The sequence below is a fragment of the Oncorhynchus clarkii genome, chromosome 19 (genome assembly GCF_045791955.1).
Source record: "Oncorhynchus clarkii lewisi isolate Uvic-CL-2024 chromosome 19, UVic_Ocla_1.0, whole genome shotgun sequence".
In the NCBI taxonomy this organism is placed as follows: Eukaryota; Metazoa; Chordata; class Actinopteri; order Salmoniformes; family Salmonidae; genus Oncorhynchus; species Oncorhynchus clarkii.
In genome coordinates, this window is record NC_092165.1 from 58837537 (window position 1) to 58850824 (window position 13288).

General features: G+C 41.1%; 1 protein-coding gene across 2 annotated transcripts in view; it reads right to left on the reverse strand.

The window, feature by feature from the left end:
- Window positions 1-10820, reverse strand: part of LOC139374373 (gamma-2-syntrophin-like) — a 76729-nt gene extending 65909 nt beyond the window's left edge. Inside the window, exon 1 of one of the 2 annotated variants that reach the window (XM_071115415.1) lies at window positions 10304-10820. Coding sequence is in view for 1 of the 2 variants with exons in the window: in XM_071115414.1 (XP_070971515.1) it covers window positions 10304-10372 (69 nt within the window). In the remaining variant the exon portion in view is untranslated. The remainder of the gene's footprint in view (window positions 1-10303) is intronic. The other variant, XM_071115414.1, reaches the window with a different exon arrangement.
- Between the last annotated feature and the right edge of the window lie 2468 nt (window positions 10821-13288).

The following is a 13288-nucleotide window of genomic DNA, read 5'->3' on the forward strand; positions in this document are numbered from 1 at the left end:
TAGGTCATGCATTTTCCCCTCGACTTCCAGGAGGAGATAAATATACTTCAAAGATGTATGTAGAGACTAAGGGAAAATACTGCTGGACAATACACACGACTTAACACGATAATTAAATCTAGCATTCTATCTGGATGCAGATGGGGTGAAAAGAAAGTACAAAGCCTATTAGTGCCATACGCCTGTAGCTGGGAATCCATCCAATTGGCAAAAAAATAAATATGCGAATCATTGTAAAATCCACATGAAAAAATATGCATGCATTTTCCCACCAGAGATGTGCTTCCCATAAAAGGTACTTATTGCGGATAAAAGGCTGTGCGTGATGACGTAGTGCACATGAAGAAAAAAAAAAAACATCATTTTTTGTATTTCAATTTCCCATGTACCGAATTAAAAATGACAAGTTAAATGGGTTTCCATCGCATTTTCCCACTTCTCTTATGGTTCTGTCACTAAAAACGTTAAATTGTAATAGCGAATGTGCCCACTCTGGTCTTGGCACTGTGCTCTAGCCAACAGCTCGCACTCATAGTGTATAGTGGGGGTATAGGCAACATGATGAGATTATTATGGGATGATTTTTATTTGTCAAACGGCAGCCAAGTATCATGTCACCAGAACCTTTCGATATTCATTCGAAAAGAACATCAAGCTCATCGCCGTGAACTTTTAATCTGTAGATGAATAAGCTGCATGGTTTCCCCGAGTCGTAGGAAAAAGACCCTATCACACTATCATAGCGTAACTCCAATCTATTTTTAAAATGTTCTACTTCATTTTCATAATCTGCAGCACCACCCAAACATCAACATGATGTGAAAATTGTGTGTTTCTATGTTTTGTAGTAAAAAAATAATAATATGGGAAGATAAGTGTTTCAGTTGACATCAACGGTGTGCATCGTCAGTGTGCATTAAAAAAAAAAAAAAATTACTAATGGTATTTAGTAATGGTTGATGATGTCATTGGAAACATTTTTTTTTACTACAAAACATAGAAACGTGTCCTTTCCACATACAGTACCAGCCAAAAGGTTGGACACACCTACTCATTCAAGGGTTTTTCTTAATTTTGGACTATTTTCTACATTGTAGAATACAGTAAAAATGAAAAGAAATTGTGGAAAATTATGATAACGTCATTTTTAGTGTAAGAGCTGAAATTTTAGCCTGTTTTTGGTGGGATGGAGTTTTTGCCTGCCTGGTGACATGTCAATTAATGAATAGTCCAATAAGAAAGAGAGTTCCAAACCTCTCTGCCAATAACAGCTACTTTTCAGCCCCCCCCCCCCCCCCCCCCCCCCCACAGTCCTAAATACATTCTTGCTTGAGAAATTTGCTAAGAAGCTGGGTTTTTTTGACCATTTTAAATGAAAACAATCACAGTAAGGGAATTAATTGTTACCCAGAAATCATTGAGATATTTAAAATTAAAATAAAAGACTGCATTGTACCTTTTAACTTGTATTTCATTACAGAAAAGTATCTGGGCGTCGGAGCGGCAGGTGGGTCAGTAGCCGAAAGGTTGCTGGATCGAATCCCCGAGCTGATAAGGTAAAAAAAAAAATCGTGGTTCTGCCCTTGAATAAGGCAGTTGACCCACTGTTCCCTGGTAGGTCGTCATTATAAATAAGAATTTGTTCTTAACTGACTTGCCTAGTTAAATAAAGGTTACATTTTAAAAAGCTAAATCAACAAACAACAAATGGAGATTAAACGTCTCTATTTGGCCGGGGATGAAAGGCTTGGAGTTGAAGCAGATTGGATTGGAAAGGCAGTGTAGCATCGGTGGAGGGAGGGGGCATCGATGGCACAGCCAGAGAGAAGACAGTCTGACATACAGGCCCGGAGCGTCAGTGCACCAAATCTACTTCTCCGACGGTCAGTTCCTCTATAGGACACTCTCCTCAGTGGGTATTGGTCTTTCATTACCGAACAAAAACTACCACATGAGAAACCAGAGGAAACAGCCACATGAAAAACAGCCACATGAGAAGCCAGGGGAGAGAAACAGCCACATGATAAACCAGGGGAGAGAAACAGTCACATGAGAAACAGCCACATGAGAAACCAGGGGAGAGAAACAGCCACATGAGAAACGGCCACATGAGAAACAGCCACATGAGAAACCAGGGGAGAGAAACAGACACATGATAAACCAGAGGAAACAGCCACATGAAAAACAGCCACATGAGAAACCAGGGGAGAGAAACAGACACATGATAAACCAGTGGAGAGAAACAGTCACATGAGAAACAGCCACATGAGAAACCAGGGGAGAGAAACAGCCACATGAGAAACAGCCACATGAGAAACCAGGGGAGAGAAACAGCCACATGATAAACCAGGGGAGAGAAACGGCCACATGATAAACCAGGGGAGAGAAACAGCCACATGAGAAACCAGGGGAGAGAAACAGCCACATGATAAACCAAGGGAGAGAAACAGCCACATGAGAAACAGCCACATGATAAACCAGGGGAGAGAAACAGCCACATGAGAAACAGCCACATGAGAAACCAGGGGAGAGAAACAGCCACATGAGAAACCAGTGGAAAGAAACAGTCACATGAGAAACAGCCACATGAGAAACCAGGGGAGAGAAACAGCAACATGAGAAACAGCCACATGATAAACCAGGGGAGACAAACAGCCACATGAGAAACAGCCACATGATAAACCAGGGGAGAGAAACAGCCACATGATAAACCAGGGGAGAGAAACAGCCACATGATAAACCAGGGGAGAGAAACAGCCACATGAGAAACAGCCACATGAGAAACCAGGGGAGAGAAACAGCCACATGAGAAACCAGGGGAGAGAAACAACCACATGAAAAACCAGGGGAGAGAAACAGCCACATGAGAAACCAGGGGAGAGAAACAGCCACATGAGAAACCAGGGGAGAGAAACAGCCACATGAGAAACAGCCACATGAGAAACCAGGGGAGAGAAACAACCACATGAGAAACAGCCACATGAGAAACCAGGGGAGAGAAACAGCCACATGAGAAACAAGGGGAGAGAAACAGCCACATGAGAAACCAGGGGAGAGAAACAGCCACATGAGAAACACTGGTCTGAAATTGACGCCTTCAGGATTCATGGTAACACTGGTCTGAAATTGACGCCTTCAGGATTCATGGTAACACTGGTCTGAAATTGACGGCCTTCAGGATTCATGGTAACACTGGTCTGAAATTGACGGCCTACAGGATTCATGGTAACACTGGTCTGAAATTGACGGCCTTCAGGATTCATGGTAATACTGGTCTGATATTGACGCCTTCAGGATTCATGGTGACACTGGTCTGATATTGATGGCCTTCAGGATTCATGGTAACAGTGGTCTGATATTGATGGCCTTCAGGATTCATGGTAACAGTGGTCTGAAATTGACGGCCTTCAGGATTCATGGTAACAGTGGTCTGAAATTGACGGCCTTCAGGATTCATGGTAACACTGGTCTGATATTGACGGCCTTCAGGATTCATGGTAACAGTGGTCTGAAATTGACGGCCTTCAGGATTCATGGTAACAGTGGTCTGAAATTGACGGCCTTCAGGATTCATGGTAACAGTGGTCTGAAATTGACGGCCTTCAGGATTCATGGTAACACTGGTCTGAAATTGACAGCCTTCAGGATTCATGGTAACAGTGGTCTGAAATTGACGGCCTTCAGGATTCATGGTAACACTGGTCTGAAATTGACGGCCTTCAGGATTCATGGTAACAGTGGTCTGAAATTGACGGCCTTCAGGATTCATGGTAACACTGGTCTGATATTGACGGCCTTCAGGATTCATGGTAACAGTGGTCTGAAATTGACGGCCTTCAGGATTCATGGTAACAGTGGTCATACATTTATGGCCTTCAGGATTCATGGTTATTTTGACATAGAACTACATTCCCACACTAGTGTCATAAATGAATACATTGTTGAATAAATATTTTAAATGACTTAAGATTTTTTTTTAAACGTCTGTGTAAATTGGCTTAAATGCTTGTGCATTATGGGTCAGCTAATAAGGGTAATATCAGTAACACTTTATTTTACAGACCACTACTTACAACGTTGACTTAATAACAACGTATTAAAACGGTAATGACCTAATAACCTCATAGTAAATAACACTTTAAATGTTTTCTGAGATTAATTGAAAACAACAACAAAAAACGACACCACATTACGCTTGGTTCCAGGTAGCTACCGATTGTGTGGAATTATTTTAGAAATACCAGAAACATTCCATAATTATTGATTGATTATAGAACTGAAGCACAGCATAGAGCAGTAATCACCTAGAAGTCAAATGGAACAAGAACAAGACTACAGAATAGTACTACTGAGTCCATAGTCCACATGCAGCAATGGATAGAAATGATCAGTTCCAAAAGGATATGGATAAAAGACAAATACTGGGTGTTCTTGGCAGGTGTCACAATCAGTGCTTTTGTCAGGCTTGGTCTTTCATCCGTTTCCCTTTCATGATCTTTCAGTCTGGAATCAAAAGTGAAGTCAATGGAATACAGGCAGAGGATGAAAAACAACACAGAAGTACTCATGGCAGCTTCCCCCTGGTTGGAAGTCATTTAAAACTACCCTCGGGGGATAATGTCATGACAGCTTCCTTCTGGTTGGAGGTCATTTAAACCTACCCTCGAGGGATAATGTCATGACAGCTTCCTTCTGGATGGAGGTCATTTAAACCTACCCTCGAGGGATAATGTCATGACAGCTTCCTTCTGGTTGGAGGTCATTTAAACCTACCCTCGAGGGATAATGTCATGACAGCTTCCTTCTGGATGGAGGTCATTTAAACCTACCCTCGAGGGATAATGTCATGACAGCTTCCTTCTGGATGGAGGTCATTTAAACCTACCCTCGAGGGATAATGTCATGACAGCTTCCTTCTGGTTGGAGGTCATTTAAACCTACCCTCGAGGGATAATGTCATGACAGCTTCCTTCTGGATGGAGGTCATTTAAACCTACCCTCGAGGGATAATGTCATGACAGCTTCCCTCTGGTTGGAGGTCATTTAAACCTACCCTCGAGGGATAATGTCATGACAGCTTCCCCCTGGTTGGAGGTCATTTAAACCTACCCTCGAGGGATCATGTCATGACAGCTTCCTTCTGGTTGGAGGTCATTTAAACCTACCCTCGAGGGATAATGTCATGACAGCTTCCCTCTGGTTGGAGGTCATTTAAACCTACCCTCGAGGGATAATGTCATGACAGCTTCCCCCTGGTTGGAGGTCATTTAAACCTACCCTCGAGGGATCATGTCATGACAGCTTCCTTCTGGTTGGAGGTCATTTAAACCTACCCTCGAGGGATAATGTCATGACAGCTTCCCCCTGGTTGGAGGTCATTTAAACCTACCCTCGAGGGATCATGTCATGACAGCTTCCTTCTGGTTGGAGGTCATTTAAACCTACCTTAGAGAGATAATGTCAGCAAATTGATGCTCAGTTGAGGGCCAAGCATCATTTGCTGCTTCAGTTTTAAATATCTAACTTGAAATGCAATCTGGGGCTGTGAAAAGTACACCTATTTATCTTACATTTGACTGTTGTGACCATTCAGGAATTCAAGGATAATTACAATCCAGCATAATGATTTATAGTCAATATAATTTTAATAATAATAATAATAATAATAATTACAAAATCAGTAGAATCTAGTGGACACTTACGAAATGCCAGATTTTATAGGAGACGAGGCAGATAAGAAAAATACAAACAAAAAAAAAATCTCATTTTGAAATGCATGGGACGTCATTAAAATTCATGAGGTCCCCCGCCTTAGATCAAAATGAAAATGTCAATGAAAGATTGTTGGGGCACTAATAATTAAGCAACGGATGAGTTGCATTTTAATTGACTAAGTAAACATCTCAGGACAATATTTAAATAGGTATCACCAAGCCGGTCTCAAAGGAAACATAGGAGAATCATTATCTGTTTGAGATTGTATTGCTTCCGATCAGTACATCAGAGGCTGGTAAAAGCCACCACGGTGGCTCTGGATATGACATTCTCAAAACAGATACTAGAGCAGGACTGACTTGTTTTAATATTAACGCCTGATTGATTTCCTGGCTACAACTCCATCGACTTTCACACTCCACTGGGGGTGTAATTACGTTTCTGCTGCCCATGCTAAAAGGAGGAGAGGGGGGGGGGGGGGGGGGGGGGGGGAGATGCATGTTTTTTTAACTTCACAGTTTTCATTACAGCATAAATCAAAGGAGATGTTTAAAATAAAGAATAATAACCAAAAAGACCAAATCCTGAAGGCAGATTAGAACATAGTCTGATAGTACAGATACTGCTGGGCCTTAATATACCTCAGAATGGGTGATCAGTCCCTGGAGAATGTAACTGAAGTGATGGATGGATGGGGGGGGGGGGGGGGGGGGGGCAGATAGTGTTTTTCTCTATTAGCAATATAATGTGGGATCATCTACAAAACAAGACTGTAAACATTCGTCTAAAAAGACATAAGGGTAGTTTAAAGGTCCATGTTCTTCTACATCTGCATTGCTTGCTGTTTAGGGGGTTTTAGGCTGGGTTTCTGTACAGCACTTTGTGACATCTGCTGATGTAAATAGGGCTTTATAAATACATTTTATTGATTGCAAATCTACACCGAGTGCACAAAACATTAGGAACACCTTCCTAATATTGAGTTGCATCCCCCCCTTTTGCCCTGAGAACAGCCTCAATTCGTCGGCCCATGGACTCTACAAGGTGTCGAAAGCGTTCCACAGGGATACTGGCCCATGTTGACTCCAATGCTTCCCACAGTTGTGTCAAGATGCCTGGATGTCCTTTGGGTGGTGGACCATTCTTGACACACACGGGAAAAACTGTTGAGTGAAAAACCCAGCAGCTTTGCAGTTCTTGAATATACTCAAACCGGTGCGTCTGGCACCTACTACCAGAACCATTTCAAAGTCACTTAAATCTTTTGTCTTGTCCATTCACCCTCTAAAATGGCACATGCACAATCCGTGTCTCAAATGTCTCAAAGCTTTAAAAATCTTTCATCTGTCTTCTGCCCTTCATGGTCAGTCTATGTCATGGAAAGAGGTGTTCCTAATGTTTTGTCAACAGAGGTAATCATCCTAAAAACCAGACCCAACAGTGGAAATACAGGCTGTTGATCCCGTGGTGGGAAGAAGGTGAATGGTTGAACACCTTGTGAAAAATAGTCTTGAATCATGACTGAGATTCATAACAGAAGACAATTATTTCTGACTAAAAAAAGGGTTTGCTCACCAGTAAATAAATAACCTTATCTAACAATCTATTTTCTTGTCTGTGAGCTTTAAGGTACATTCAGTGACGCTTCTGAGCATGTATTCACTCACAGGAAGTCACTCCGTCATGCAACGTGACGGCTGCGTGACAAGAAATGCTAATGGGTTTAACCTCTTTACTTCATACTCTCTCTGGGTGCATTTATACAGGCAGCCCATTCTGATCTTTCACTGGCAAAAGAGCTGATCTGATTGGTCAAAAGACCAATTAGTGGAAAAAGATCAGAAATGGGCTGGCTGTGTAAACGCAGTACAGTACTTGCTTATGTCGGAAGTCTTACCGCTACTTATGATTACGTCATATCTACATTTAACATCGAAGATCCAACTTTTGTCTCTCCAGGTCTTTCTGACATTGGAGGGTTATTTCACCTATAGCAAACAAAAATTTGGGAAATTCACTTTCAATAACGGAAGAATATCGGGGGGGGGGGGGGGGGGGGGGGGGTTTATAAACATCATGGTCATTTAACATCATGGGGAAGGAGAGGAGAGACCAATGATGGAGAAATATCAGACTGAGCCTCGATCTCAGGGACAATGTCTGGCGTTTATACAGGCAGCCCAATTCTGATCCACTAATCAGTATTTTGATTAATCAGATCAGCTCTTTCGACCAATAATTTAGCAAAAAAAAAAAAAATGGTTCCCCTGTGGGGAGTCACGACTTAAACTCGGGCATAGTTTATAAACCAGACCTGCATCCACTATGAGTGAACCGAGCCCATTGAAAACAAATACATGCTAGTCTTATTATTATTATGGTCAACTGTTTTAGGTCTATTCAAGATGCACACTGTTTCAGGTCTATGCAAGGTGCACACTGTTTCAGGTCTATGCAAGGTGCACACTGTTTTAGGTCTATGCAAGGTGCACACTGTTTCAGGTCTATGCAAGGTGCACACTGTTTCAGGTCTATGCAAGGTGCACACTGTTTTAGGTCTATGCACGGTGCACACTGTTTCAGGTCTATGCAAGGTGCACACTGTTTCAGGTCTATGCAAGGTGCACACTGTTTCAGGTCTATGCAAGGTGCACACTGTTTCAGGTCTATGCAAGGTGCACACTGTTTCAGGTCTATGCAAGGTGCACACTGTTTAAGGTCTATGCAAGGTGCACACTGTTTTAGGTCTATGCAAAGTGCACACTGTTTTAGGTCTATGCAAGGTCTAACCCCACCAGATGAGTTCATATCCTCACACAGGTTAAAATACCAAAACCAACTGTGAACCAACTATATTAATTTGGGGACAGGTCGAAACACAAACATTCATGGACATTTAGCTAGCTTGCTGTTGCAGGCTAATTTGTCCCGGGAGATAAAATAACAACCCAATGTTTACCTGTAATGAATATGGTTCTTTTTATTACGGATCTTTATAGAATTTTGACCCATTTTTGATTCACATAAAAGTGTTCGTTACTCCGACGATTAATGCACGGATAAAAAGGGGAAACCTAGTTAGTTTTTAAGTTTGTTTTCTTTAATCAATCTCTCCTCGTTCAGCTTCCTTCTTCTGTGGATTTTATATGGCGGTTGGCAACCAACTTAAAAGATGCGTTATCGTCCACCAACTGAACTGGGAGTGTGGACCTTGTTCATCTTTCCATTACCCACATGGGTATATGCTCTTAAAAACCAATGAGTAAATGGGAGAGGCGGGACTTGCAGCGTGTCATTAGAATAGAACCAAGTTCTATATTAGCGCCTGGCTACACAGACACCCGAGAGCAGTTTGGATGAAATGATTGAATAACATGCATGTTAGGCTAACCCAAAATGGGGACGGCAGGAAGCCTACACTCTTAGAAAAAGAGGTTCTTAGTAAAGCCATATAGGGTTCTTCTGTTTGTCCCCACAGGGGAACCATTTTTTTCCCAAAAAGGGTTCTTAGGCTGAGAATGATTCTAGGTTGAACCCTCTGCCTTGCAAAGAACCCTCATCTTCCAAAAAAAGGGTTCTTCATATGAAAATGGTTCTTGGTAGAAACCTATCCCTCTGCAAATAATCATTTTGGTACGCTTGTTTCCCTAAGAGTCTAGTGGTTAGAGCGCTGGGCCAGTAACAAAAATGTCACTAGTTTGAATCCTTGAGTTGACAAAGCCAAAACAAATCTGCCGATGTGCCCTTGAGCATGGCACTTAACTCTAATTTCTCCAAGGTCACCGTTGATAATGGCTGATCCCTGGCCGTGACCCCATGGGATGTGCAACAAAAAAAACAAAAAAAACATTTCCAATTCACACATACACGCATGTGAAATAGCACAAATATAATAGAACAAATAAGCACCTACCAAATGTATTTAAAATTCTAATAGGCTTAGGGCCAACCTCAAACCTACATAGATGGGAGATGATGAACGTATGGGTTGCACCACAACTAATGAGTAAAATATCTCAGTGTAGGTATTCTTCATACCATCCCACTCTTGACAACATGTGACAATTGTCAATACAATTGTAATAAAAAAAATTAACAAATATTAAAAAATATATAAAAGTCATTTTATGTTCAAATAAGACTCAAACCAGAACCATACAATAATAACTGATATGTGGTAAATAGTCTTGCTGCTTTCTATATTAGCCAAGTCTGGTATTAGATGAGATATTATTGTAGCCCTACTGGGATTATTATTTTTTTTTTTAAACATTTGTATCATATTTATTGATAAACACAAGCCTACGTAGGAACAGTAGTTGTAATCCAATACGGGAACTCAATGAATGCATGAAGGCAGAACAGATTGTCAACGTACCAACAAACAAAAACACGTTCTATGAGTGCAATATTTCTTCAAATTCTGCTGCTTCTCAAGCATCCACGGTGCAATTATATACTGCTTTGATCATTTGTTATAAAACCTGACCTTCCCTTTACAGCAGAACTGGGGCATATCTGATTAAATACACTAAAACGTCATACATCTTTAGTAGGCTAAATAAAGGCAGCGAGACCCTCTACTTGCCCAAGTTGGAACCAAGAGGCTGGCTGGTCGCTCTAACAGTTCAGGTTGCTGTTTCCCGGGCACATTCATTTCCCATACAGCCGCTGGCTCTGTCCACTGAACTCGAAGAGACTTTCATAAGTCATTTATCCAACAATAGTCGAGTAGTGCGGTTCAACTATGTCCCAGTCACCGAAAGAGGCACACGGACGTACGGACAGACCGAGCATATAGCCTATCCCCAGTACGCAACTAGAGTAGATAAGGAAGGTAGGCAGGCTACCGAGCTCAACGCTGCACTGTCTCCAGTCACTATATCACATTTTCCGACGGTGATTATGGATCTGATAGATAGTCACGCAATACATAGCAACTATGAGAAAAACAAATCCACAGCTCAGTGTCAGATAGGTGAATCCATGATTGAGGTCGAAACAGCTTCCGCTGCTACGTTGTTAACTGCATTCTGTCGTTGTACTCGGTGAAACGCGGGACAGTCCAAACGTTGTCTTCTTCACCCGCTGCCTCTCCCTCCCTCCTCCCGCATCTTATTTTTAACCATTGCGATGGGTCCAGTAGGCCTATGGATTAACATAACTAATTTTCTCCTTCAAAAATGTTTACATTCTATGATTGACTTTAGTTGTATCCAAATGAGGCTTAGCAAAAGGAAATTGGGATATTTGTGAAGCAGAGATTTCATCAGATGTGATTTAATGCGTTGTGTTTATTCACCGTTTCATCTCTGTGCCATCAAACCATCTCCAATTTGGCATCCAAATAAATACACTAAGTTCATTTACAATTCAATGGGCCTACTGGAGTAGCCTGTTAATCAGCTATCGGCCTGTTGATCCAGATCTAATAAATACTCTATTGTTGTCATTAGTTTATAATAAATTGCATTTATTTAATATCAAACAAACAATGGATAAGAAATGAATCGAATTTGAATTTCCCATGATTCAAAAGTTGTGTGGTAGGCCAAATATGTCTAATCTAATACAATAGCACTCACAGGCCTGTAAACTATTCCTCTCAGTAATAAAGGACATGATTGACATTTACAGTCTAAGAAATTCTATGTTGATTTTGTTATAATATACAGGGAGCAGAACTAGACTTCAAGACTCTCTGCAACATTCATTTTATCCATTCAATCCACAAACCAGATGTATTGTTGTGTTATTGTTGTTTAAAAAAACAAACATACAAAAACATTGTTATTGATAATGTATTTGTTAGAGAGCACTGTGTTTCTCTCGAAAGGTGTACAGGCAATATAGTTGCAATATGTTCTTTGTACGCCAGGCTACAGTTTTCAGAATACCCTAGAGATTAGAGTAAGCAGAGGGGCTTGTTATTTTTTTCCACATTTCCCTCACCCTCAAATGGAAAAAGATCCCTCTTCTCCAGGCTAACTGTCCATGATGTGGATAACACTAATTGCAAAAAAATGTGGCACTATACTCTCATTTCAACCAACGTAGCACAATACTCAAGACAGCTATGTAGTATCTGATTCTATATGTTTGATTCAGTCTGAGGTTCTGAAATATGAGGGGATTCATTAGCACTGTTAGCAGGTCTATTTACATGGGACAAACTATTGTGTTGCAGTTTGAAGAAAATGTAATTTCTTGAGGTGAAAATGCAGTCTAACATGTCAACTCTGAAAACCTTTCCATTATTGCGAATAGTAAGATCTAACTATGAAAGAGGAATTCCGTCTCTTTCGCTGAATAACTCTTAATGAATGAGTATTTTTGTAACTGGTTAAGGCATGGCTCTCCAACCCTGTTCCTGAAAAACTATAAACTAACTACTACTTTTATCATGTATAATAATGTACAGTATAGCCTATGGGCATGGGCTAGCCAACTTTTATCATGTATAATAATGTACAGTACAGCCTATGGGCATGGGCTAGCCAACTTTTATCATGTATAATAATGTACAGTATAGCCTATGGGCATGGGCTAGCCAACTTTTATCATGTATAATAATGTACAGTATAGCCTATGGGCATGGGCTAGCCAACTTTTATCATGTATAATAATGTACAGTACAGCCTATGGGCATGGGCTAGCCAACTTTTATCATGTATAATAATGTACAGTACAGCCTATGGGCATGGGCTAGCCAACTTTTATCATGTATAATAATGTACAGTACAGCCTATGGGCATGGGCTAGCCAACTTTAATCATGTAAAACAATGTACAGTATAGCCTATGGGCATGGGCTAGCCAACTTTAATCATGTAAAACAATGTACAGTATAGCCAACTTTCATAAATTACAGCCAGGCTTTACGTACAGTTAATACATGACATGCACTTGCAAACTAACAGTAAAATATTGTCAAAAATATTATAACAAAGGGTGGTACAGCGGTCTAAGGCACTACATCGCAGAGCTGAGGCGCCACTTAAGCCTCGGGGTTCGATCCCAGGCTGTGTCTAAGAAGCGGCAAGACTTGGCGGGTCATGTTTCTGGAAAGACGCATGACTCTCAAACTTTGTTGGCGAGTTGCAGCGATGAGACAAAATCGTAACTACCAATTTGGGAGAAATAGGGGGGGGGGGGGATATACAGTACCTTGTGAAAGTATTCGGCCCCCTTGAACTTTGCAACCTTTTGCCACACACAGGCTTCAAAAATAAAGATATAAAACTGTGAAGAATCAACAACAAGTGGGACACAATCATGAAGTGGAACGACATTTATTGGATGTTTCAAACTTTTTTAACAAATCAAAAACTGAAAAATTGGCCGTGCAAAATTATTCAGCCCCCTTAAGTTAATACTTTGTAGCGCCACCTTTTGCTGTGATTACAGCTGTAAGTCGCTTGGGGTATGTCTCTATCAGTTTTGCACATCGAGAGTGTCACGTATTAACAAGGTGGGTGGAATCAGGCGCAGAGAGCAGGTGCAGTGAGTCGATAGTTTATTCTCCGGAACCAAACACGGTCAACCCTAAATACAGGGTGAAATAATCCAACACA